General features: G+C 39.7%; 1 protein-coding gene across 13 annotated transcripts in view; it reads right to left on the bottom strand.

The window, feature by feature from the left end:
* dgki (diacylglycerol kinase, iota) overlaps positions 1-23,898 on the bottom strand; it is a 58,084-nt gene extending 34,186 nt beyond the window's left edge. For 12 of the 13 annotated variants that reach the window (XM_063905253.1, XM_063905258.1, XM_063905257.1 and 9 more), the window contains exon 1: positions 23,449-23,898. In XM_063905253.1, coding sequence (XP_063761323.1) covers positions 23,449-23,666 — 218 coding nt within the window. In that variant the 5' untranslated portion in view covers positions 23,667-23,898. Of the gene's footprint in view, positions 1-1,174; positions 1,267-23,448 lie in introns of those variants that run through there. The other variant, XM_063905266.1, reaches the window with a different exon arrangement.
* Between the last annotated feature and the right edge of the window lie 3,744 nt (positions 23,899-27,642).

The following is a 27,642-nucleotide window of genomic DNA, read 5'->3' as shown; positions in this document are numbered from 1 at the left end:
AGGAAAGAAAGAATGCGTCTCGCGGTGAGTAAGGGGCCCACACTGGTGCGATCTTCTCCCTGCTCATCTAACCCGTCCCTGTGCTCAGCGGGCCGCGCCACCGCTAGGCAACGCCGCCCATGATTAACGATAAAGGAAGAACAAAAAGTAAAAGACACACAAATGAAAAAGGCAGCTGCAAGTGGGAGGAATCAGATTCAACATCTTCTGACTGCTGGAGCAGAGGATGCTGTGATTATATGTGGGAAGAAGTTGGTTGACAAAAGAGACACAACTGCAGCAGTGTGGGTTTAGTGCTGAACCCGTCTCTCTGGGCAGCAACATGTTTGTTCAAGAGAAATACAAAATAAAAAATCTGCAGAACAGAAGTCGAACTCTCGTGCTTTCATAAGCATTGTTAGGTTGAATGCACTGAGTGGGAAATGGGTGTTTCTTTATCCCAAATTATGCCAATACAGTCAAATTCAAGACAATCTCAGAAGGTTTTTTTTGCAGCGTATGACTTTATAAGTTAGTGATGGCGTTTTAGCCACGCAAGTAAATCACATTATCATGTGCTCAAAATCTACAGTATGTACTTCAAGAAAACCTTTCAATGTAAACAATTATAAAAAAGATCATTCACCAATTTAAACAGAATGCTGGTTGTTTTAACTGAGATAGGTGAGCAAAATAAAAAATGCAAATCTGGTATTTGAAAAGTACTTTTTGGTCCATCAATAGGCAATTTCAGGCAAGTCACTTAACAAACACAAAAACCCATAAATAAAATCTGAACGTATAACAATAAGTTGTATGTTTATGAGTTGTATGACCTTTTTTGTCGTCTCCATTGTTGTTAATTCACCAGCCTTCCTCTTAATTATTGGTAACATTGAAAGTAACCACATATTTTCTGACACCATGCTAATACAAAGCTTGAACGAGCAAAGGACTGCCATTTTTCAGAACATACCTGTACTCATTGAAAACATGTATTCCTCCTGACACCAATAAAGTGTAAATCAGCTAAAGCACCCTGCAGCCAAAGCTATTATTATCAGCCTGATATTTAGGAAGGGTCACATGAAGAAGCATCTTATTAATTCCCTCCTGGTTAACACGCGATGCTATCAGAGATGCGGTTCCAGGCAGAATTTCACAGGTTAACACAGCAGCCGCTCTTATCGCTCACCTGTAACCAAGTAGCCGGTGAAACCAGCGCACTTTCTTCACCCTCCCTCTCCTCCCTGGCTGCTCACCTGCTCCGACATTTATCATTATTAATATGCTTAAACTTCTCTCACTTATTCCCCTCGCTAGTCTCCCGGACCAACAGTTATCCTCCCACAGCAGGGGCAGGTATTTATGCCAATCAACGGAGACCTGACACCGACACATGAGCTCTGTGTGTGTGTGTGTGTGTGTGTGTGTGTGTGTGTGTGTGTGTGTGTGTGTGTGTGTGTGTGTGTGTGTGTGTGTGTGTGTGTGTGTGTGTGTGTGTGTGTGTGATTCGGGTAAAGGTTGAATTTACATAGTACAGGGTGTCGATTTAACTGGCAATAAGGCTCAGGGTTATAGATCAGGCGAAAGCATGGACGAGTTTATCGGATATGGATAGAAGTGTCTTTTTTTGTATCAAAAAAAAGGAGAAGTGATGTCCAACAAACCATAATACAGGATCCAGTACACCTCACCTCTGTCATAAACTCTCTCCTATCTATCTGATAAAAGATAATGCAATCGTAGAAATGAAGAGATTACATTTGAGCATAATATAAGGGTATTATATTAAGGACAGTTTAACCACTTGCGCTCCAGTGAAGCCCATGTCAGGTTATCCTATTCCCATCACTTCATATTGCCCCTACTATTTTGTGTTTTTCTAATTGAAATCAGTTTTTTGTATTGTATTTTTGGATTTCACTCCAATATATTTTGCACTTTATCTGTTTTAAAGTCAAAAATTAGTTTTTTTCTAGGCAATCAAATACTAGAAATTTCTGGCTTCTTAGTTTACACATGTTGTATTTACCTTAACTTAACAAATCGCCTGCTTTCTATGAGCTTATATCTCTTCTGCACAGCTTATGACATATATTAAGATAGACATTGAGCTGAATGTTTTGCTGCACGGAGCCTGATATGGGGATTCAAAGGCCGAGAAGACCACACGTTCTGCTGTTTTAAGCTGATGGAGACTTTTATTTGTGACAGTGCTGAGAAAAAATGACGTTTAAAAGGATTTAATGTGTCCTCATGGGTTTAAAAATAGAATAATATAGAGCTGCTGACAAAATAAATATGCATTCTCAAATAATAAAGGAAAGTGTGATGCCTTTGTAAAGTAAAACTGTAACTGATGCAAGAAAATAACAATAATAACTGCCAGATGTGTAAAAATATCAATTAGGGAGGCATTTTGATAATTAAAGCACATTTTGCTGATAATGCTTCTGTACTAACTGAAGGGAATATTTAATGTAATGCAGTGTTTTTGACGTTAACGTAGTGGTGCTTTTACTTAAGTGAAGGATCTGAAGTCTTTCTCCACCACTGTCTCCATGGTGATAATGCCAGTAACATCAGCTGATTTTTCACTGCGGAGTTGAAACAACTTGCAAAAACCCGACACAAGCTGATGTGTGAGCTGCAGTTTGAAGTTACAGATGACAGCCTTAATCTTAATGTGTACACAGATGTTAGAGCTTCATTAACATGGAGCTCAAACATTACAGATGACAGTTAAGGACACTTGGGTTACTGACAGGCAGCCGTCTGTCCTACAGCACAATCTAATAAAGATCGCTCTATTCTTCCTCCCGCTCCACTTCTGAATCGTTATCCTTCGCCTTTCAATCTCCCTCTTTTTTTTATCTCAACAGAATTTCTCCATCTTCTCTCATTCTCTCGCTATATGTGGGTCAGTGAAAAAGACTGCCGCTGGTGACACAGCATGTCCAGAGTGTGCGTGTGCAGACAGACAAGAGACAGAGTATAAGACAGAGTCTCTGCAGGCGCCTCAGGTAATGGGGTGTGATGTGTAGAGGTGGATCACCACATGCAAACACACTCAAAAAATAACAAAACTCTCACAGACTTAAAGAGACAGGGAGGGTTTCAGCATCTCATGACCATGGTTTTCATTCCTAAAGCTCAGGAAACACAGACACACTTCAACATGTCAAAGTGTTCCTAAAAAGCCAAGTGTTAACATGAAAACAATGCTGGTTAAAATCTGAGATGCATTTGGATGGAAACCTGGCGTGTGTAGACCTGTTGTAAGGCTGTATGCAAACAAACAAAAACGAGTTCTGTAAATGCATGCAGCAACACAGGGTTGGCCAATAAAGCTCATGTAAGTTCCTCCTAAATGTTTTGTAATGTGAATTGTGTAATCGGTTTTTTTTTGTGGAAGTTGAAGATGAGGTTATTCTGCTGTAATATCGTGTCTTTTTTACAAATGTATGTTAGGGCATTTACAAATTGAGGTACTAGGCTGGATTTATTAGACTATATTTCATCACTTGGTAATAATTGATTTTGTAAACGGATGTTCAAACACAAATGATTTTTTTCCAGTTAACCAATTTAGTTTGAACTGTTCAGCAACAATTTAGAGCAGTAGGAAAGCCAATATGTTGCTCTCTGTTTTAGATTAACAACAACAACACACAAAAAACTAACTAGGAAAACTTTTCAGGCAGAATCAATCGATACTTTATCCCACAGCTGTTTGATACAACACTAAATTTAGCTTGGGTCTGACCCCACAGCAGACAAAAACACGAACAAACACAGACAGGAACGTGAAGGCACACAATAGCAGGAAGAAATCAAAAAAGACACCCACACAAATACACAAACAGTAACTGTACTTCTTCTTCTGTGGTAATTTAACCTCAAAAAGGACCAAACTGTTTCTGATCTGACAATTATCACACAAACATGTCTCTATCTCTGCTGTTGACTAGTCAATGTATGTGTGAGTGTGTGTGTGTGTGTGTGTGTGTGTGTGTGTGTGTGTGTGTGTGTGTGTGTGTGTGTGTGTGTGTGTGTGTGTGTGTGTGTGTGTGTGTGTGTGTGTGTGTGTGTGTGTGTGTATACATGCATGTAGGGGGGCAGGGTGTAAAGGGTGTGGTTGTCATGGCAACTCTACTCAGACTTCCTTCCCAGTTTTATCTGAGCGTATAGCATTCCTCTCTGTGTCTGTCTGTCTTCCTCCCTGTCTGTCTGTCTGTTTGTCTGTACAGTAGCTCTCCCTTCACAAACCCCTTGTGTGTGTGATTAGAAGTTAAATACTAAAAAGCAAAAGTTGTGCTTTTAGTCTGTAGATGACAACCAGCCACCAGCTTAGAGGATTTCACGCAGCTGTTCTCCCTGCAGAATCTCACCCATAATCTATGAAATATAACACTTGATGCACCTGTTGGCCATGAAAGCAAAACACATGCACAATCGGCACATGCAAGGATCGGACTGCACAACACGCACAAAATGCTTGTTTTCTTGACAAATGTAAGACTATATTACTACTTAGCTATTTTGGTTGATGAAATGCAGATTTGTATACTCATAAAACACTCCTGCTATGTCCTCATACGATATATCTAACAGCCTGTTATAATGTTTATGAACGGTGGGCTTTTCTGCGGCATGCATCTCTACCCCAGCATTCCAACTGTTGACTAGTTGGATTGTGTACATTGAACAGAACTGGCTGTAAAATGGGGAAACCGAAGCAGAATATGCTGCTGATATGAGCCGTAATAAATTAGAATTGTGTCCTATCAGGAGTTATAGTCAAATATTGCAGTACCCAACAGCTGCGTGATTTACAAAAGTGGTTGTATCGAGGGGCAGGAGACATTTTTGGAATCAGGATCACGACGGAGCACAGGGTGGACAGTCAAACTAGACATGATCAGCTCTGACACGGTGGTCTTTCTGTCACAGCCTCATGAGAAGTCCTAGATGTTGTTTGATTCGTCACATTGTTTATCATTTAGCAAATGAATGGGTCGATAAGGCTACAAGGCTAAGTCACAGACAAATGAATTTTTATTTGAAAGTGTGAAAGAAATCTCATACTGTGTAGGTTAAATACTTAAATAACTTGGTCCATTTATATGTGTTTAGTAATGCATCAATTAAATAGAGCTACTTTTTAGAGAGCTAATGAACTACATGTTCTATACATTAGCTGGAGCAGCACTGGGTTCCTCTGTCTACTTTTAATACTTATCGTATATTAAATTATAAGCTTCTCTTCTCTGTGTCTCTGACAGGGAGTGGGTGTGTGAGAGCAGCTGCAGTCGGGTACACTATCAACTCTTATTAGATCTCACACACACACACACACACACACACACACACACACACACACACTTTGAAATAGCAGATTTTAGTAGAGAATTGAACAGTAGAAAAACTGAGATGCCAAACATCTATTAATTGAAAGACAGATAATAATAATCAATACAATTGAGACCTTTCATAAAAATAAATAGATGAATCCATGCTGAAAAATCAGTCAGTAGTTGCATCCTTAGACAGAAGAGTTGAAGACAAAGTAGCAGAAAGTCGAACAGAATATTAGACAATAAAGAATTTTAAGCTCTCGAACCTGTGAAACCCCTACATTGTATTTTGTGTGTGTGTGTGTGTGTGTGTGTGTGTGTGTGTGTGTGTGTGTGTGTGTGTGTGTGTGTGTGTGTGTGTGTGTGTGTGTGTGTGTGTGTGTGTGTGTGGTTTCCGGTTGTGAGGCTGGATACAGGAAGCCTGACTCTTTGCCTCTGACCTTCCTCCCTCTATTTATAAGCCTTCTCTCTCCCAATAACATGCATGCCAGTTTTACCTTCTACATGTTCTGTTCCATAATTCTCTCAATTCAAACACAGTAACAGAAATGCTCATTTTCATACAGTTGGTGAATACCAACAGCACAGTTTTTGCCAATAACCTCCATGGTTAAGCTGAATAGTTGTTTTTGTGTGTTCCGGGACAGTTTGTTGTTTTGCAGCTTTTTTAGGAGGTATAAGGACTTATTTTTGCCACTCTGTAAGCAGCCTCTAGGGATGAGAATGTCAGTCTGTCGGTCATTTCAGGACCAGCCAGTGAGCAAAGTGGAGCGTTTAGCAGCTTAACCGTCACATACACATAAAGACAGGGAATATCAGACTCCAAATAACAATCAGGTTGCTACCTAGTGTTAAAATAAGCAACGATCCCCATTCCATTGTGTGATTTAAATACAACTTTGCTTGATTTTGCAGCCCTATTTGAGTACACATTGTTTTGTAGTGTGTGAACTGCACTCCAGACTCAAAAAATCTCCTCAGAATTAGTATTTAGGAATTAGAAATCAGACCACGTCTCTGCCTTTCTCTCAGATTTGCAATCGGCTTCCCTGGCATGACAAGACAAAAACTGTGCACCAATTCACTGACAAATGATTTAATCACCAATAAAGGCTGTAAATCTATCCCTGAATATGTCCCTGTCTCTGCTGGACTTTAGGACGGAGCATATTTGATGCTGTCCTTCACTGGATGGGGTGAAGGTCTGCATGTGGGTGTGTGTGCCTGCCCTTCACTTCACTCCTCCATTGGCCTACTTTATTTTTCCTCTGGGGGTGGATGAAGAGGAGAGAGAGAAAGAGTGAGAGGAGGGAAAGTCAGATTAGAGAGGAAGGGAGGAGTGTGAAAGAGAGAGAGAGAAAGAGAGAGAGAGAGAGAGAGAGAGAGGACAAGAGGAAATGCTAAGAGAGAGGAAAAGGGATAACTGCGAGAAGAGAGGAAGGGAGGGAAGGAGGGAGGGAGCATCTGTAGGCGGTCTTGGCTTTGCCCAAAGGCCTTGGCTTCTCTCCTCATCCTCCTCCTCCTCCTCCTCCTCCTCCTCCTCCTCATCTCTCCTTCACACTTTCACTCTCTCCTGCTTTCTCTCCTTACCCTCTTCAACCTCATCCTTATCCACCTCTCTGCTCACATCTCCATCCCTCCATCCCTCTCCTATTACACCAAGTCACTCACACGTTCAAATGAAGCAGCATTCCCAAAGACTTGTTTGCCAATAAAACGCTCAATAAGCCACATCATGATACATGTGCCTTGAGAATAGTAATGACATGTTGGTGATAGCATTAAATATGCTTCTTGCAATGTCATAGTCCAGCAAAATATGCACAAGATATGTGCAGAGATCAATGATAGCAGAAGAGGAAGGCAGCGATAAAAACTGATTGCAAAGTTTAACATATGAAATGAATATAAACGAATCTCCTCCATTATTTTTGAAAAGATATTTGCCTCAAATGTTTTGTTAGACATTGCCCAATAAAAAGGAATCTTGTCATTGTTGGTGGCATTTTAAGTGAAAATAATCAAAATTAGGGACTGAAAGCGGGCTCCATAAATACCACAAACTGTTGCTTTTCTCGTAAAACATGTTATTTATTATAGACGTAATTTTTAAGAGACAATGTTAGGTGAAAAGGCAGTTATGCTACACAAAAGTATCTCATTTTTAAAATAGTTTTGTAGTCTAAAGTGTTTGCCAGCTCAGTGTTGATTCTCTTCTTCTTATAATATTTACACTAATAAACAGGCTAATCTCTCACAGGACCGTTCCATCATTAACTCAGATTCTACGTTGTACTGCTTTACTACCAGCCTCTCTCTCTTTTTCACCGTTTGTGTCAAGCAGAGTTCGCCGAGTATCTTTTCCAAAACTCCCACTCAGAAAACCCACTCTGTTTCTATAAGTGGAAGAAAGAGAGGTAGAGAAGAGCTTATTGTTTGTGAGCCGACTACGAAGAGTCATAGTGGAGTGTCAACTCCCCCAAAAAAAATGTAACACACCCATACATGCACACACACACACACACATACACACACACACACACACACACACACACACACACAGATACAAAAGAGGAGGCTTTTGAACAGGAGAAAAAAGGCAGTGAGGTAGTGAGAGTATAGCGTAATGCAGGGATGACGTATTTTTTTAAGTAAATGGGATTAAATTATTAATATTGCAGAGAATAAAACTTTTGGGATAGGTTCACGTTTTGTTTCAGTAGGATAATCTTCAAATATTAAAACTACTTTAATAGGTTAAGTTAATCTCCAGAAATAAAAAGCTAACATTATGGCTGTATGCTAATAAGCTATGAACGAACTCCACCACGGGCACATGACTTCTTCGCTAGGCTAAAGGCAACTAATGTTGGCCTGATGGCGCTTAGTAGTCTCATTTATTCACATGTTAGCAACCGCTGAGTTCTACATGAAAGCTTTGGACGTTGACGGGGACATTGACATATTTTATGTAGTAGAAAAAAACTTCAGAAATCTCTTCGGCTCGTATTAACCACAAATCCTATTTCAGTGCTCAAACCTAAAACACCCCAAATGCTAAAATTCTGGCTATTTTCCAGATTTGAAGACTATTATTGTACAAAACAAACGATGATGCCGCGAACAAGACAGGACACTTCCTTTCAGAGGCATGAGGCACTTTAATCTATAATCAACCGGCACGTTGCACTTGCTTTACTAAAGTATCAACAAGAAGACAGGAGTGAAATAGAAAGGCAACGCTCAAGTTCGTCAATGGCAGCCCCCGTGGGAGACATTAGTGCCTGGATACACACAGTGCACTCTCTAAATGAACTGTCAATAACACACACACACACACACACACACACACACACACACACACACACACACACACACACACACACACACACACACACACACACACACACACACACACACACACACACACACACACACACACACACACACACACACACACACACACACACACACACACACACACAAGGAAAGAGAGACTGATTTAAAATAAAACAAAACAAAAGAACTTCTTTATTAAGAGATCTCAAAACACCACAACAGGACACATACTGGACTGCATGATTCATTTTGCATTTTTTATTATGGATTGGAGGTGCACAAAGGTGTGTTCAGATTGAATGTGATGCAAACCTTGGGCAGAGCAAACGCACGGCAAGTCAATGGAAAGACACAAATAGATGCAAATGCATGTTAGCAGATGCAAATTGAGGAAAGACACATGTCCGTCTTTGTTTACGACTTCAGGGAGACGGGATCAGAGAGAGAGAGAGGTGGAGGTGGGAGAACGACGTGAGAACAATGTGAATCTTAAGGAAAGTGTCACTAGCTTGTGTAATATGCACCGTTGCTACGTGAGCCAGGATTATTTATCCTTACTTTAAACATACAAACTGCCATCTCTAGTAAGGTGGTTTTGCTGTTATTACCTTACCATGTCCTGCAAAAGTCCTACATTTCAGAAAGTTAACATACTCTTGATAACCAACGTTTCATTTCATAATAATATATAATAATATATTATTATGCATTCAGGCGTTCATCACCGCAGCTGGTAAATTGGAGCTAATTTGAATTTGGTTCATATACCGCTGGGTAGCTTAACCTACAATAATGCATCATAGTTTATGAGTTGCCACGGAAATTATATGTATACATATTCTACACTACAATTAGCGACTTTCATGAACCACAGCCAGACCATGGGAGTGATACTACCTTCTCCTCACCCTCATACATTTTTCCCTGACACCTCCATAATTACACAGTCTGTCATTGTGTGTGTGTGTGTGTGTGTGTGTGTATGTGTATGTGTATGTGTGTGTATGTGTGTGTGTAAGGGGGAGCTTGTAATGTGGGGGAGGCTTCAGATCCACGCTGTGCATCTGTATGTGACCTTTACTGCTGAGAATAGACACACACACACACACACACAAACACAGGACAAGCAGAGCAACAGAAGACGGTGAAATAAAAGATAAAAGGAGAAGAGAGAGTGAGAGTGAGAGAAAGCAGGTAAGTGTACCGTCTCTCTAACCTCAGGCTACAGCTGCCTAATAAATGTAATTATTTACTAATGACTCTCATCTATTCCTGAGCAATTAGTGAGCACACACACATTCATAAAGAACACACACAAACACACACGCATACACCACACAATAGAGAGAGAGAGAGTGTGATAAAGATGCTGTCTCACTAATTATAGCGTGTCTTTGCAGCTGAGAACTGCTAGGGTGTGTGTGTGTGTGTGTGTGTGTGTGTGTGTGTGTGTGTGTGTGTGTGTGTGTGTGTGTGTGTGTGTGTGTGTGTGTGTGTGTGTGTGTGTGAACTACGTGTAGCATTGTGCATGGGTGCTTTCTTTTTGAGCCTGGGACAAATTGAAAAGCAGCAAAGGGAACGCTTAATAGGAGAGAAGAAGAGTAAAAACTTTGTAAACTAATAGATATTATTTAAGATACTTGCATTTGACTGTGTGTGTGTGTGTGTGTGTGTGTGTGTGTGTGTGTGTGTGTGTGTGTGTGTGTGTGTGTGTGTGTGTGTGTTGTGTGTGCTTTGAGTTTGAGTTGGTACTCATTTTTCTGAGAGCTGAGAGATGATCAGTGCTCCATAATCCTACCTGCATGCAGTCATACAAAGACACACACACAATCACACAATACACACACACTTCCAAAAGCCCAGGGTAATCCATGCAGCACATACATGATTACAATCAGTGTGTGTGTGCGCTTTTGGATATAGAAATGATAGAGGTCAATACACAGAGACTGGTTAAAAGTAAAAAGAGAGGTATAACCCAGAGATTGTCCACGATATCCGTAGAGAATACTAGAAACGTCAAAAGAGAAGCAGACAGAATGAAAGCCAGATCTCTCCCCTATGGATGTGGAGCTGATGGAGCAGCTGGCCGGGAGCTCCGACAAATTAGTCAGCACAGCCATTTGGTTCAGAGCCACGGATCTCTCTCATCCATCGGAAACCTTTGAAATAATTTACAAAGACGGTTACATCTGACAATAAAGGGATGGGAATCAAATCTAAAAATAAAATGCCCTTTTGTCAGTCCCTTAGCTGAGGCAGAAAAGCTCAAAATTAGAAGAAAGATTAGAGGATCAGAGGACAGTAGCGTGAGGTTGGTCCAGGAGGGAAATTAAACTGTGATGATGTCCTTTCTATCTAGACGCTGACTTAAAAATAAAGTATCCAAAAATACTCAAAAATCAAGTGACTTAAAAAAAAAGTCATTCAGGTGTCGTGATGGTGCTGGAAAATTAAAAGCTTCTATTACTGCAAAACAGGATCTACATTTATCTCTTTACAAAGTTTCTGACATTTGTGTTTTTTTATTAAAAAGATACAAGAAATTAGATCTGCAAAAAAGGATTGTGTTATTTATCATTGAATCTGCTGATTATTTATCTTGCTTGTTGTTTGGTCTGAGTGCTGGCAAACATATATCTTCGTAAACTGCAGATAATAGCGGTGAAGTCACAAATGACAAGCTGAAACTGGGCAAAGCTCCACATTAATCATCATAATTGTTACCTTTTGTTTTTCTTTTATGATCTACTGATAGACTAATCCTTTAAACATGTTAATCACATAATGCTATTTATATGTTTTGCCATGTTTTCACAATTCTATTTTATTTGTATCATGTCTATTCTACATGAGAGGCGCACAAAGAAGAGAGCTGCTCTGATGGAGTCGGTGTCACCTCAGCGGTCTCTTCACAGGTTCATTATCGGCTCACACCACCAGACAGATGGGGTGGTTGGGAGTGAGAGGGGAGATGCTACTTTAAAAGGTGGAGTCAGCAATCTAATCCAGTTTATTTCTTATCAAATTTACCAGACATTGCCTCTCCCTACTCTATTGGATCATTTCAGTTTGTTATAGATTGAAATGAATAGTATTTGGTCAAGGGGGCTATCAATCCTTTACCAGCCAATGAAAGCATGAATAAGTGTTCAAGAGTCCAATGATATAATATACAATATTGGGAGATACTTTTGGTACATATATATATTACTGAAAATGATATTTGAATAGCAGGACTTTATATTTATTTTGAATGATATTGTGATATGATTCACAAAGCTTGACCCAATTTGCATCATAGATATCTTTTCATTGAAAAATATGTTAAAAAGATCTGAACCGAACAAATACATTCTGGGAAATCTGTTGAATGCCTTTAGTCCTGGAGTTCAATAATAATACCACATTGGAGGTATTTTCTCCACCCCTGATTGTTTCACTTTTGTAAATGTTCATAAAGCACATTAGAACAAAGCCAAACGCATACCCTTCTCATCAGTTTGCCAAAGTAAGATGTAACTTTAATCCTAAATCTTCCCCTAGGAAAACCTTCATCCAATCATTTAAAGTGATTAAAGGAGATCATTATGCAGCTTACCCAACATTACCAGCTGTCCAGCCAGGCAAAACACTGACCAGGAAACAGGGACCTCCAGCTCTGAGACTCACTAACAGCTCGTAATCCAGCCTTTCACTCAGGCCGACAATTAGCCGTCCAATCAATCATTCAGTCCAAACACACTTACACCCACTGTGTGTGTTCGGCTTCATTCTGTTTGGCTCATTGAAAGTTGCTTTGGATAAAAGCTTCAGGAGAATGTAATGTAAGTTTGGTGTTCTTCAAACCTGAATGAAAACAGAGAACAACATTTCCCAAATAACCGTCTTGTTATCAGCTTTATTCCAACTCTCATTATTCTAGTTTTTCAAGTTCTTTTCAATTATTTATTATATGAGTTTTATAAAGATAGTTTGCTTTTTTCTTTACTGCACATAAAAAGAAAGATAAGCATGTGTCTTGTTTTGTTTTATTTATACTGTAAAAAAGAAAAGAAAAGGTTACTTGGTATGGATAAACCAGGTCAATAAATCAAACATGAAAGACATAAATAATAACCTTATTGGATCAAAGCAAGGCCTCAGCTTTTTCTAAATCATGTTTCATACAGAAGCAATAAATGACATAAAACCCCAGCCTGGGCAGTAGCTCTGTGACAGCTATATTTCTGTTTCAGTTCTGTGCGTGATAAAAACAATCAATTTCCTCAATTTATTCCCATGAGGGATAAATGACCTCATACCAATTAACAACTCAGTCACTCTCCTTCCGATACACTTTACTAATGAATAAAAACCAGCCGTTGACTCATGAGTGGAAAGACCCTGTCGTCAGAAGAATAATATGTATAACAATAAAGCTAACTATTATTTTCCTTTCCTTCTACGATGAGCGTGTGAACTGAGTATTTTACCATGGTTTACCGTGACTCAACGTACCGCTTACCCCTGCCCTGTGCCTCTTTCCTTTACATCAGAGGAATGTAAACAGACACCTTTAGTATATAAAGAAGCAGGAAGAATGGTCAGGGCAGGGTGTCCTGTCTTCCTACAAAAAAAATCACAAGACTTTCATTGCATTAAATTGATTCCGGGCGATTAGATGACTGTAACGTGTGTATCCATGTGGGCAATGAAGTTATCATACTTAATTTCAGGTCTGTTTCTGGATAGGAGACTCAGAGTTGTAGAGAATTGCTTACTGTCAGACAGGCGAGAGAAAAATAACGTAAATGTTTTAACAATAGGTCTCTTCTGAAATCATTTATCAATCACAAAAAGGATTCAACCTGGCCGGATTCATCAGTTAAAGCAACATATCCATCATACAAAAGTCATTTTCATTTTCCAAGGAATGTACAGCAAGATTGGAAAGCACCACGGCCAATAAAATAGATCAAATGTATAGAAATTGAGCGATAAAAACACTTATTGAGTGTATTCTAAGGTTTGGCTTATTTAGAGCTAATGTAATGCATTCTTGCCGTTCTGAATATGTATCCTGATGTATTGCAATTGTTGTTAGTTGCTTTGGATAACAGCCTCAGTTGAATTAATTTTAATGTAATGTAACATTTCCAGCGCATTGAAGTCAGAACAGAGTGTGGTCAAAGTCTTGCAGAAACCTCCTTTCACAATTAGAAAACAAGTGTCTTATGGAGAAGGAAATAATTGACTAATTTTTAGCACGTCAAGGTTCCTCTACAACCAGGTTCCTCTTTTTCTTCATAACACCGGGCAGATCCACTTCTCTTTTCTCTTCGCCTTTCACCTGCATTTTTTTAAGCTCCATTTCCAAGCAGGAAAAGCCTCTTACAGCCAGCCAGACGACTAATAAGGAGCGGCTCCTGACTGCCAATCCCCCATAATGCTTCAGCACACTGCATTATGGGCAAAATAACCCCTAACACACACATACACACACACTCTCACACCCTCAGACACTCCTGAAAAGGCCAGGAAAGGAGAGAGAGAGCAGAAATCTCACAGTTCCTAAAACAGACTCCATCATTCCCCGGCTTCTTAGCAGAAAATGATTGATATGCATACACAAACACATGAGCAGCCAACTGGAACAGCATTACTCAGAGAAGGTGGGGGGGTGTACTAACACCTCTGTCTCTCTGTAATACTGTGTGTGTGTGTGTGTGTGTGTGTGTGTGTGTGTGTGTGTGTGTGTGTGTGTGTGTGTGTGTGTGTGTGTGTGTGTGTGTGTGTGTGTGTATATGGAGAGATAAGAGAAGGGAGAGCAGGAACATCCTAATGATTAACACAGGCTTTACACTCACACTAACATACACATTATTCAACACGTTTGACTGAGCCAGGAAGAGATAGCCTCCCCTCGGTATCACAGCATCCGTCCGGTCCAAAGTGCCTACATTCAGTTTGACCTCATCCTTACCCTGAGTGTCCGTCACTCCATCCAGAACATGTTTAAAAGGTATGTTAAAGCTTTATATTCGGCCTGAGAACCATAGAGACAAATTACATTAAATACCATACAGAATACTGACAATTTAGAATGCTCAGAAGGCCCCCAAAAACATTCAATTCCCAATCTTCAACTAACAATCCCAACTCCATAAACAGTCTCATAAAGTGCGCTATTATGGGGAGTGTTGATCAAATCCATATGATAGATTGTTTTGTAGGAAACTGGTAACATAAAATTGAAATCCTAAATGATTGGACTGCATAGATTCAGAGTTGACATATGATAGAATGCTGCACAGTTCAATGAAAACATATTTAAAAAAGAAAAGGCTGTGTAATCCATGGGAAACTCTTGACTTGAAAGACCCTTGACAAAAAACCAGCTGCAGCTTTAAATAGCTGCAAACACTAATGAAGCACTGGTTCCAAAAATGTATCTTTTGGCCCGTTATGTCTTTTAAATTATACATACATCCTTACAGCTTACGCCCATCCTCCTTCTAATGGGAAAAGAGTATCATAAATATGCATGTATATCTGTTCTTCCATACTGAGGATGAGATGAGAGAGGGAAAATTGTGTCACAGAGCCTTGCATTTCATCAACAATTGGTGCTCTGATCGTCCACTTAAAAATTAATAAGCAGTCCAGACTCTGAGCCAAGCATTGCAATGAATTTTACACGGACTGAGCTACAAAATCTCTCATGTGCTGGTTGTATAAAACATAAGGGAGCAGTTCTTTCTACAGGAGAGTCAAATAAAGAGCCCTGTGCTTATTAATACAAAGAATATTGCATCTGTTGTGTTATAAAAGGATTGCATTATTCACAGATAAGAGAAGGACAAACATTTGATAACTATAAAACATATAGCTATCAAATGTTTGCTATTCTAGCAGATGTTGTAATGGATACATGTTAACGTGGACATGCTGGTGGGGTCACATAGAAAGGTCAGGCGATCACCAAACTCCTAACGTTTCATCCTCTGGGCACCATGAATGTATGTGTGAATTATTTTGGCAATCCATCCAATAATTGAAGAGATATTTTACTGAAAAACAAGAATGTCAATCGCAAGATGGAGATCACAAAGTCAGAAGGGTTCATCCTCTGGGATACATGAATGTCTGTACAATACGTTATGACAATTGGCAATCAATCGAGCACTGCCATCATCACTAGTGTGGCTAAAAGTGAAAAGCTACTACCAACTATTGCTGACTCATGCAACCAATGTGGTGACATACAAACCTATGAAGTAACCAAAGGGGCGCTGTGGATGTTTAACAACATCTCAATTTAGAGCGTAAGACAGCATTTACTAATCTGCTACAATCAAATCTCTGGGACGGTAGGCATTATTTATCTGTGATTGTAATGAAATTATTAAGGCCGTAATTGCTCTAAATTTCGAATTCTTACCAAATGAACAAAAGAAATGTGATCCATATTTACAGTTGGCACTTTGATGTTAAAAGATCATATGTGAGTACTCCCTGTGATGTGGTAAGTGTGTTGAACGTTGTTCCCCGTTGTGTATAATGAGTGTTTTATTCTGTGTTGGCCTTCTAAACTTAATTTCCCCGGGGGAAAGCTGATACTATTGTACTGCACTTTGATGCACTGCTCGGTTAGACAATTACTGTAAGCAGCATGGCGTCACAGAGGTTTCTGAAATTGAAATGTCTTTTTTTACTTTAAGCTATTGACCCGTGTAGGTTGTTTATATGAAAGAACTAAAAACAAAAAAAAATCATGATTAGGGTTAGGCTAATGAAATCTGATAGAGACTCAGGCTTTTAGAGTAACGCAGCGTACACACGGTTCCGTCGCGTTGATGCTTGCCAGTGGGCGTGTCAAGCGCTTGGGGTTAACGCGATCAAAACCCAATCACATTAATCTCCCGCCCCGGACACACATACACGCGGTTTGATTGGCTAGCATGTGTACTGCATATTTGCATACGCCTGATTCGATTGGCTGGCGCTTCCGTCGACGCTTGTAAAGTTGAACTTTCTCAACTCCCACCGCGAGCAACGGAGTCAAAGCGAAGCAACGGAACCACAATTCAAAGTGAATGGGAAGGTTTGTCAAGCGTCAACGCAACGGAACCGTGTGGTAAAAGTAAACTTTTATTGCTCAACCTAGTATCAGTTTTCTCACATGGTAACACAAATATTGATGTATAATTCTGTCGTTATTTTTCTTAAGTCATCACATACCTTTGACTTTGTCTCAAACATTTTCTTTTTCCCTCTCTGCCCATCCTCCTCATGCCTTCGTCTGCTCTCTGTATTTCATCCTAATTGAAGGCTGATATTCTGGCAGCATCAGATGATGAAAGGCCTTTGATCACTGTTTACCCCTGCAGGTGGTGCACAGCGGTAGCAACATGAGATACATTTATATCTTTTTATGTTTTCCCCTTCTTCATGTCTCTCCAGTCTTTCTTCCCTGTCCCTGCTGTATACATTGTCCCGCAGCCTAAGAGGACATGAAACCCCGAGAATATTGGACAAGCGTTTATTGTGATCTGTTTGTGAAGCGGGCTGTAAATACTGGAGGGATAATGTTACAACATCCTGTCTTGTGGCAGTTTGTGTCTTTGGTGTTGAAATCTCACCACACGATAAGCCGGTTGGTGAAACATGGCGTTTGTTTCATTGTATATTTCCCTCCTGGGCAAAACAGGTCATGGTGGCATGTTTACCCAACAGAGTCAAGGTCTGCCAGGAGGATTAATGTTTGGATCAAAATGTATATATTTTCAGTGAAGAAGCCAGGGGAAGAGTTTGGCAGTGGGAAAAATAAATGTGTGTGCAGACAAACAAAGAAAGGAAACAACACGCATTGAAGAGGACGCACGTTCTTCTGGACTGGTTTGAGAAGTTACAGGAAATGTCCTGGGAAAAGCCATGCTTTATTGGTTTTGAAGTATAAATTGGATGTCAATATACAGTGGGGCAAAAAAGTATTTAGTCAGCCACCAATTGTGCAAGTTCTCCCATTTAAAAAGATGAGGCCTGTAATTTTTATCATAGGTATACCTCAACTATGAGAGACAAAATGAGAAAAACAAATCCAGGAAATCAAATTGTCTGATTTTTAATGAATTAATTGGTAAATTCCTCGGTAAAATAAGTATTTGGTCACCTACAAACAAGCAAGATTTCTGGCTCTCACAGACCTGTAACTTCTTCTTTAAGAGGCTCCTCTGTCCTCCACTCGTTACCTGTATTAATGGCACCTTTTTGAACTCGTTATCAGTATAAAAGACACCTGTCCACAACCTCAAACAGTCATACTCCAAACTCCACTATGGCCAAGACCAAAGAGCTGTCAAAGGAGACCACAGACAAAATTGTAGACCTGCACCATGCTGGGAAAACTGAATCTGCAATAGGTAAGCAGCTTGGTGTGAAGAAATCAACTGTGGGAGCAATTATTAGAAAATGGAAGACATACAAGACCACTGCTAATCTCCCTCGATCTGGGGCTCCACGCAAGATCTCACCCCGTGGGGTCAAAATGATCACAAGAACGGTGAGCAAAAATCCCAGAACCACACGGGGGGACCTAGTGAATGACCTGCAGAGAGCTGGGACCAAAGTAACAGAGGCTACCATCAGTAACACACTATGCCGCCAGGGACTTAAATCCTGCAGTTCCAGACGGGTCCCCCTGCTTAAGCCAGTACATGTCCAGGCCCGTCTGAAGTTTGCTAGAGAGCATTTGGATGATCCAGAAGAGGATTGGGAGAATGTCATATGGTCAGATGAAACCAAAATAGAACTTTTTGGTAAAAACTCAACTCGTCGTGTTTGGAGGAGAAAGAATGCAGAGTTGCATCCAAAGAACACCATACCTACTGTGAAGCATGGGGGTGGAAACATCATGCTTTGGGGCTGTTTTCGCAAAGGGACCAGGACGACTGATCCGTGTAAAGGAAAGAATGAATTGGGCCATGTATCGTGAGATTTTGAGTGAAAACCTCCTTCCATCAGCAAGGGCACTGAAGATGAAGCGTGGCTGGGTCTTTCAGCATGACAATGATCCCAAACACACCGCCAGAGCAACGAAGGAGTGGCTTCGTAAGAAGCATTTCAAGGTCCTTGGAGTGGCCTAGCCAGTCTCCAGATCTCAACCCCATAGAAAATCTTTGGAGGGAGTTGAAAGTCTGTGTTGCCCAGCGACAGCCCCAAAACATCACTGCTTTAGAGGAGATCTGCATGGAATGGGCCAAAATACCAGCAACAGTGTGTGAAAACCTTGTGAAGACTTACAGAAAACGTTTGACCTCTGTCATTGCCAACAAAGGGTATATAACAAAGTATTGAGGTGAACTTTTGTTATTGACCAAATACTTATTTTCCACAATCATTTGAAATAAATTCATTAAAAACCCTACAATGTGATTTCTGGATTGTTCCCTCATTTTGTCTCTCATAGTTGAGGTATACCTATGATAAAAATTACAGGCCTCTCATCTTTTTAAATGGGAGAACTTGCACAATTTGTGGCTGACTAAATACTTTTTTGCCCCACTGTAAGGTACATAAGGTGGAAAACAATCGTTTAATGGAATATGAAATAAATTGCCATAAATCATCCCTGCCACCAATGGATTTGCAACCACAGCTTCATTGATTTGTCTATTAATGAAGTAGCCAAACATCTAATAGAAAGAGCTTTATTTTAACAATAGAGGGGTAGTAGTGAAACTTCCTGTAATAAGAAAACCAAAACCAGGAAATGTGAAAAATGTCTGTATTGTCTGTTAAATCTGCACTCCTTAATAAAGACATTAAAAGAAAAAAGAAATAGCTCCATTAATGCCAATGTAGATTTGACATTGATGAATCGGTCGACCGAAAAAAATAATCCCCAACTATTCATGCAAACATTTTAAAATGCATTTTACAGCCGCTTTAATATAAATGTCCTGCTTTGTTTATTATTGTACTTTATTTCTATCATATTACAGTGAATTCTTTGGGTTTTGGATTGACAGATCAACACATTACCTTGGGCTTTGAGGAAATGTTTCACTGACGTGTTATAGACAAATTACCGGATTAACCTAGGAAAATTATGGGCAGTTACTTGCAGCCCTATGAACATCGAAGAGTACAATTCTCGATGAATCCCTTTCTGGTCAGCTGAAATGTCAGTAAAATGTAAAAGTGAACTGCTGACCAGCTGACAGTCACAGACAGGAAGTGCCTAGAAAAAGCACTTTGTGACTCACTAACTCACTTACGGATTGAGAGTCCGGCTGGTTGAATGACCAGCTAATTGATGTAATGTCATACAGACTATCTGTCGCGCTGACTAACTGGTACGCGTGACACACAAAGCAACTGTCTTTCTGACTGTCATGCAGGCTGACGGGTGAGACGTCTAATAATAGATAAAAAGGTGGGACAGTATTCTGGGAACACACACACACGCTGTTACAAATATCTGGCAGATAAGTTGCACGTGCTTTACGCTGCCACACACACACACACACACACACACACACACACACACACACACACACACACACACACACACACACACACACACACACACACACACACACACACACACACACACACACACACACACACACACACACACACACACACACACACACACACACACACACACACACACACACACACACACACTTTGATGTTCAATGCCATCATTTCTCAGCTCTTTCATATCACCACATATGGTAATTCCCTTCTTGGCACTGGTCACTTCAAAGCTATGTAAACCACCTTCTTTCAAACCATCTTCCCACCAGCTAATGCCATTTCCTCCACATGGCTGATCCAATGAAGAGGAAAATTCATAGATTATACATAGCCCTATCCAATGAGGCCAAAGGTCAAACAACACCAAGACATGGTGACTTACTGCGTGTCTCTACAATAGTAAAGAAGTGCAATAAAAGCACCAGACTGCATTTGTCAAGTCCATACAATTAAGATACAGTGGAGCACTAAAATAATGCCAGAAGCTTATTTCTACAGAGGCCAGAAAACAGTCCTTTCATTTAAATGGTGAAACAAAAACTCCATTAACAGTAAGTGAGAGTGTGCTTCTTTATTAATAGTAAAATGTTCTTGTTGTATTCAATTAAATACAACATTTTGAATAATAATAGAGAACAATGGCTGCAGTTAGATACATGAGCCAAATGTTCTCTTTCCAAATGCAATTAATCCAACTGGGGATTTCCAATGAAGCCGTTTACAGTACACCAGCACTGAGATAAATTACTGGGAAAGCTACAAAGCTGACGGTGACATGGGTGGAAAATAATGTTGCTCAGTCATTTTTCGCGAGTATATTTATTCCGTCATTTTCACTAACCATTTCTATCAAATATATACATTTGAATCTGTTGCGAATTAAAGAGCTTAAACCCAAAGCAACGTGGATGGAGCGTAATGTGAAATGGAGCACAGAGAATCTGACTGAAGTTTTTAAAGGATTAGTTTGACAAGTTTAGGAAATCTTCAATAGAGCATTGTCGTCATTGTGAAGTTACTAGGCAACCAGTGAGTAAAAATAAATAGTCCAGCACACAACCCCCTGTAAAACCACAACCACAAACCACTGATTAAACAAATAAAGCATGTCAATTAGTGGCCTACAGAGGTGTTGCTTTTATCTTTGGACAAAGCCAGGCTAGCCGTTTCCCCTGTGTGATTCCAGTCTTCATGCTAAGGAAAGTTGCCCAGTTGTAGTTTCTTTTATATTGTACAGATTGAGAGCGTTATCTTTTTTCTCTTCTAACTATTTGCAAGAAAGGGGTAGTTATTTTGAGGTGTAGTTTGCTGCTCTGCTGCACACATTTGAACAGATCCGGCAGCTGTTAAAGCATCTTTAACGGCAACGTAACAAATGTAGACCCTTAAAAAGCTTTTAAGGAGCGAAATTGTTTTGCCTCCATCATGCACGCAAAACTAATTCAAAATGTCGGAAGCATAGCTAACAGCATCCCGACCAGTCAAATATGAACCTTTTATCTTTTGCGAACATTAATATTTCACTGGATTTGAATATTTCAGTTAGTGTTCTGCAGCTTAAGATTGATCAGTGCACCTTTACACGTCCCAAACGCATCACTCATCTCTTGAATTTATGTTGAATTAGTAATGAAACAGCATGGCTTCATGCTGAAACTCTGCAGCACATATGACGAGGGTCAGATGATCAGCCTTTATTCCAGATTACATAGCTAGATTTGACATGCACAATTGACCAAATCCATCCCTTTACCAGTTATCTGCAGGGTTTTTTCGGACTGATGAATCAGATTTATCTACTACTCCTGCAGTTATAAAACGGACAGAGTGAACCAGCTGCGGCACTCCTGATTATGCACAATCTCATGGAAACCTCACTTAACCCAAAAGCGGTTCCCCAGGGGAAACACACAGAGGAAGAGAAACTCTTGAACTGACGGAAAAAAAATTAAAATGAGTCTTACCTTGGGAAAGTAATTGCTTACAGTATATGTAGCTCAAGTGGGCATTTCAATAGACTATGAATCTTCAAAATAATGAAACGGACAAATCATCATCTGCCAAATAGGATTATATTGTAACATAACTAGATTAAATAAGGTGACTTTCTGTCTCAAAATTCAGTTTTAAAGTGTGTACATGAAACATATTTAATATGATTGAGACATTAACTATAGTGAAATAAAAAGCCTTCATGTAAAGCTTATATGATCTCTTCTTTTCGTGATTCATTAATTGCTTATATTAATAAAACAAATTAGGGCAAAAATATGTGTTGCTTCGTTTTACATATCAAGGTGCACAAATAAACACAAAGAGAAAATAGACCAGATATATGCTCAATCAATTAGTTGCTGATTGAATCTTGCAAAGTATAGTTACTTAAACTGTCGCTTTACTTGCCACAGTTCCCTAAATAAATCAACCAGATACCAACAAGTTTATCTGACACAAAACAGTTAAAATATTTGATTTGACCTCCAAATACAGAAGGTGACAAACACAGAGACAGAGCATCAATCAAAGTCCAAATTGACAGGCAGATAGATAGATGCCTCACATTCCTGACAGTGACATTTGACAACTAAAACGGCTGTGAGTGTGTGGGATTGTGAGTGTGTGTGTGTGTTTGGTCTCTGTCCAGTTTTCACTATCAACAGCAGCTGCCAGTCGCACCAGGGTGTCAGGCTGCTGCTGGCATTCACACACACATACACACTCATAAAACATACACAAACAGACACACACATTTCCCCCAAATCAATACTCTCCCTCCCCCCTCTTCACATGCTCCAACACAACATGGCTACAACACCCACAGGGAGACACACACACACACACACACACACACACACACACACACACACACACACACACACACAGATAGACAAACAATGTTTTAGCCAAATTGTTTTGATTCATCACTGACATGAGCTAAAATGCTGCAGCTGTGTGTATCAATGCCATGTTGAGGATGTTAACAGCATGACAATAACGTGGCTAGCCCTGACAAGCTACCATACCAAAACATGGTATTTAGCACAAAAAAAAAAAAAAAAACCCTCTAATATAATCCCTTACTCTCTTTGTGTCCTGCCCTGTGTCTAGGCTTAGGCTACCCTGCATGTCACTCTTATCATATCGCATTAGCTGTAAATAAAACAAACATGAGTGCTAGCTTTATTCATAACAGACCAACAAGAGCAGTATCCTGTCCGAGCATCCTCTCCACTTCCCCACTCACCGATACGAGGTCTGTTTTCTGAACGCCAGTCCTCTTAATTTCTCCTCCAGTGTGTCCTGCTCAATGTCGGGCAGACTGCTGAATGTGTCGCTGCAGCAGCCCACCGAAGCTTCCTCTGAACCGGCTCCGGACTCCGAGTCACCCCCGTCAGCTCCCAGAGAGGCCAGGCGCCCACTGAAGCCCCCCAGGCCGGGTCGACTCTTAGCTTGGGGGTCCATGCCGGTCGGTCCTGGCTGTGTTGCCCCTCCGCTCTGGACCCCCTCTCTCCCGGCTTGTGAGGGTACACAGGTGCCGGTGGAGGAGCGGAGGATTTAAAGGTTAAAGGGGGAGTAAACGCGACACCGTTAGCGTGTTTGAGCGGCTTGTCCGTTTTGATTTTTGACCGATAACCGCCTTTATATACTGCAGCCGGGCACGGTCGCCCTGGACAACAGACCGAACTGCACTCACGAGCACCAAACCAACTGCCAGTGTGCTACGTCAATCTAAAATGTGAAGCAGGAAGTGCAGCTTCATATCCTTCACAATAAAAGCTTTCTTTAAAAAAGCAATCATTTATTTAATGCTGTGTAGAAGAGGTGTTTTTAAAAAGACAAAATAATACTTAATGTTTCTGGTTAAAATAGTTGTTGATTAAGTGGAAAATAATTTGAATTATTCCCATTTTTCTCACGACACAAGGCATCTTTTTTATATTATATACTGCATATACTGTATCTTTTATTGTGTTTGAGTGTATTTATTTGTTAGATGTGTTGTCATACTTTAATTCATAAATCATTCATACATTGTTTTAACATCATGCTCTAACGGTAGTTAGGAAATGTAATGGGAGCAATTTAGTTTTCATGTTTAATGAATGAATGCAACTTTTAACTTTGTGATTATCCGGCACATTTGTGTAGTATTGGCATAGAGAAAATTAAATAGCACAACAAAATAAAAGGCATTGACATTTAATTTAATGTGCACTTTTGCAGGGGTTACAAATTCAGACAGTTCAATATGATATTCAATTATTATTATTATTATTATTATTACAACTCTCTGCCTTGTCATAATGTTTATAATAGGATGTGTTTGATGTGCTTCACTATTTAAATTAAAAATAATATATTTTGCTCTTGTGTATATTTTGGGATCGGCTTTTTACTGAAATTGCACTGGGTTCATTTTTTTATTTTACTTTCTTATAAGTGACCGGAAGTTGGGTGTCTGAATCTCTTGTGACATGGCAGCTTAGAAAAACTGCGAAAGAGCGAGCTGCTGTGAGGGCGGCGACAATTAACACGTTCAGTGTGTGCGGACTGTAACTGCATCATCCATCCATCTATAAGATTATCTGTGTGTCTGTCCGTCCATCTGGCCCATGGGATGAGCAGCGTGGCATTGTGGGATATTCCCTCTCCTCCTCCTTTCTGCAGCATCATTACTCAGAAAGTAGGGCAGAGGGTGAGCTGCACACACTTATCACACGCACACACTCACAAATAGCCCATATGTTGTCTATACAGATGTGCATGTGTGATTGTTGATAATATACTCTGACCAAATGATTGTAATGCTTTCTGTGCAGCAGTATATCTTCCTTTCAAACATAAGGCCACATCTGTCTGCTCTTATGTTTCCCTTTATTGCAAGAAGCCTTCAGATTTATAAAGTCCTCTGTGACCTGAGGTGAAATGTTTGACCTTTTCTGCAGGGGAGCATCTGTCTGCAATCTCTGCAATTACCAACCATAAATAATTAAAGGAAAACACACTGCATGGATATGAAATAACACGGGGACAAGCAGTCATTATAGATGTCACGACACAACATTGTGACTACACATCTTCGTGACAACAAGGATTTGACTTATGAAGGTCAACAAGTATGACATACATTTGACTTGATGCCTCGATATCTTTACTTCGTTTAACGTAATCTCGATTAATAACTCAGTTTTTAGTCTTCAAATCACGTGTTTTTGACTTAATATCATCATTTTCATTTACTCATTACATAATTTTCACTTCATTTTGACTAAATAAGTTAACATTTTGACTACAAATCTCATAATTGTGTCTTAGTATCATAATTTGGACATTGTCTTCACTAAACAATACACTTTACACTTAATAGGTCTCATAAGTCAACATTCCAGCAGTGGCTCAGTAAGTAGGGGCTTGGACTGGGAATCGTAGGGTCGCCGGTTCAAGTCCCCGAACAGACTTGAAAATATGGAAAGTGGACTGCTACTTGGAGAGGTCCCAGTTCACCTCCTAGGCCCTGCTGTGGTGCCCTTGAGCAAGGCACCGGACACCTTCAATCCCCCCCTCCCCATTGCTCCCCGGGCGCTGCACGATAGCTGCCCACTGCTCCTAGTACTAGGATGGGTTAAATGCAGAGGACCAATTTCACTGTGTGTGCTCTGCTGTGTGCATGTATGTGACTAATAAAGAGGGTTTCATCCTCCGATTCTATCTATCTATCTACATCATTTTGGAACGTAATCATTTACTTACCATCACATTGTTTTGAATAAATATGTCACTTGTTGAACTAGTATCTCCTAATTTTGACCCATTAAGTCAGCATTTTGAATACATAAATTTGACTTCATTTTGACGACTACTACATTTTCCACTAAGTATCAAATACGTCAACATCTTTAACTTAACGTAACACAATATTTGACTAAATAAATCAACAGTGTGTTAATATCACAAAATTCTTTCCTAATATTTTAACACCTTGTGTTTTCGATTCAGCCTCTCATAATGTTGACTTTTCATTGACATGAGCAACATGATATTCATTATGCATAACTTTAGTTTTCATCTATTTAGATTTGTTCTTGGCACAGATGTGCTTACAGAAAAGAGGGTTAAGAGAAGAAACCCAATTTTAGAAAATAAAAAACTCAGAAATGATCCTGCTAGACTCTCATTAGGACTCAAAGAGAGAAAACAATGTAGACTTGATCACTGTGAGCCTTGATGAAAGCCTTTTTTCATTTATAGTTAACAGGTTGTGAGCATGGAAACTCATGCAACCCTGTGAAACAAACCACAGCTCCTTGATCTTTGTTACAAATGTTTCATCACACAGTTTGGAAACTGCTTTGTGTTTTCATATCGATTTTATGACAAAGCATCGCACCATAACTGGAGCCATGAAGGAATGTATTTCTGCCTTGTTACTATGACACTGGTGTTGTGGAGCTGTGGGACTGCGTTTTGTCTTGGGACTGTCAGAGCAATTCTCATTACTAATTATGAGGCGCTGCTGCTGATCTATTTCAGGATCCTCGTCATGATGGAGGGGATAGAAGCTCCTCCGCAGGCCTGCGTTAACCCTGAGAAGCCTTTTTGTCCTAATGCAGTTCAACTTTAGTTTAACGTTGCATAGAAAAGTTTTGAGGCTATAGCAATTATTTATCGTGCACTGACGTTAGCATTACATTTGGGCAGTTTTTCTTTTAAAGGTTAGTACTTAGAAGAACACTTCACCCACAAAAGTCATTTGTACACAATGTGTTGTCTTGAACGCTTGAAGAAAATATATTTTCTTTCTCATACTTTCAGGGAGGACAATGGTAGAACAATTATTGATGATTTGAAGTAAATGGAGTCACATTTGAAACAGCAAAACCATATCAAAATATCTATCTACAAACTCTCACACTTCTGGGCAGTATAACCCAAGATTAAAACGTTACTATTTCAAAACATTTGCCAATAACAGTAGATGCACAGGCAAGTTAAAAGCTTGTGAATTTACTCCAGGTGGAACTAAAGTCTGATTTAAGTGTTAATACAAGTCTTTAAAGTAACTAAAGGTACAAAATGAATGAAGTTAAACTACACGAGTTGCCTCTGAATTGTAGAGTAGAAGTAGCATAAAAATACTCAAGTACAAGTCTCTTAAAATTGTACTTCAGAGCAGTCCTTGAGTATATCTACCTAGTTACTTCCCACCTCTGCTAAAGAAAAGGCACAATGTACAAGAATATAAACACAATATTTAACCATAAGCAAGAATATGCCATTGTATTAACACACAGGTACAGAGTCCAATGGCATTATTGCATGTAACATTAAGATATCTTGGTACTTTTTACATTTTCCCTAGCTCAAAAACATTTTGTGTGTCTCTCTTTCTTCTCTAATGTCAGCAATTTACCATAAGAAAGACCACACACAATCACAA

Source organism: Eleginops maclovinus, chromosome 17, assembly GCF_036324505.1.
Source record: "Eleginops maclovinus isolate JMC-PN-2008 ecotype Puerto Natales chromosome 17, JC_Emac_rtc_rv5, whole genome shotgun sequence".
Taxonomy (NCBI): Eukaryota; Metazoa; Chordata; class Actinopteri; order Perciformes; family Eleginopidae; genus Eleginops; species Eleginops maclovinus.
Note: the sequence above shows the minus strand (reverse complement) of the source record. Positions and strands in the feature narration are given on the sequence as shown.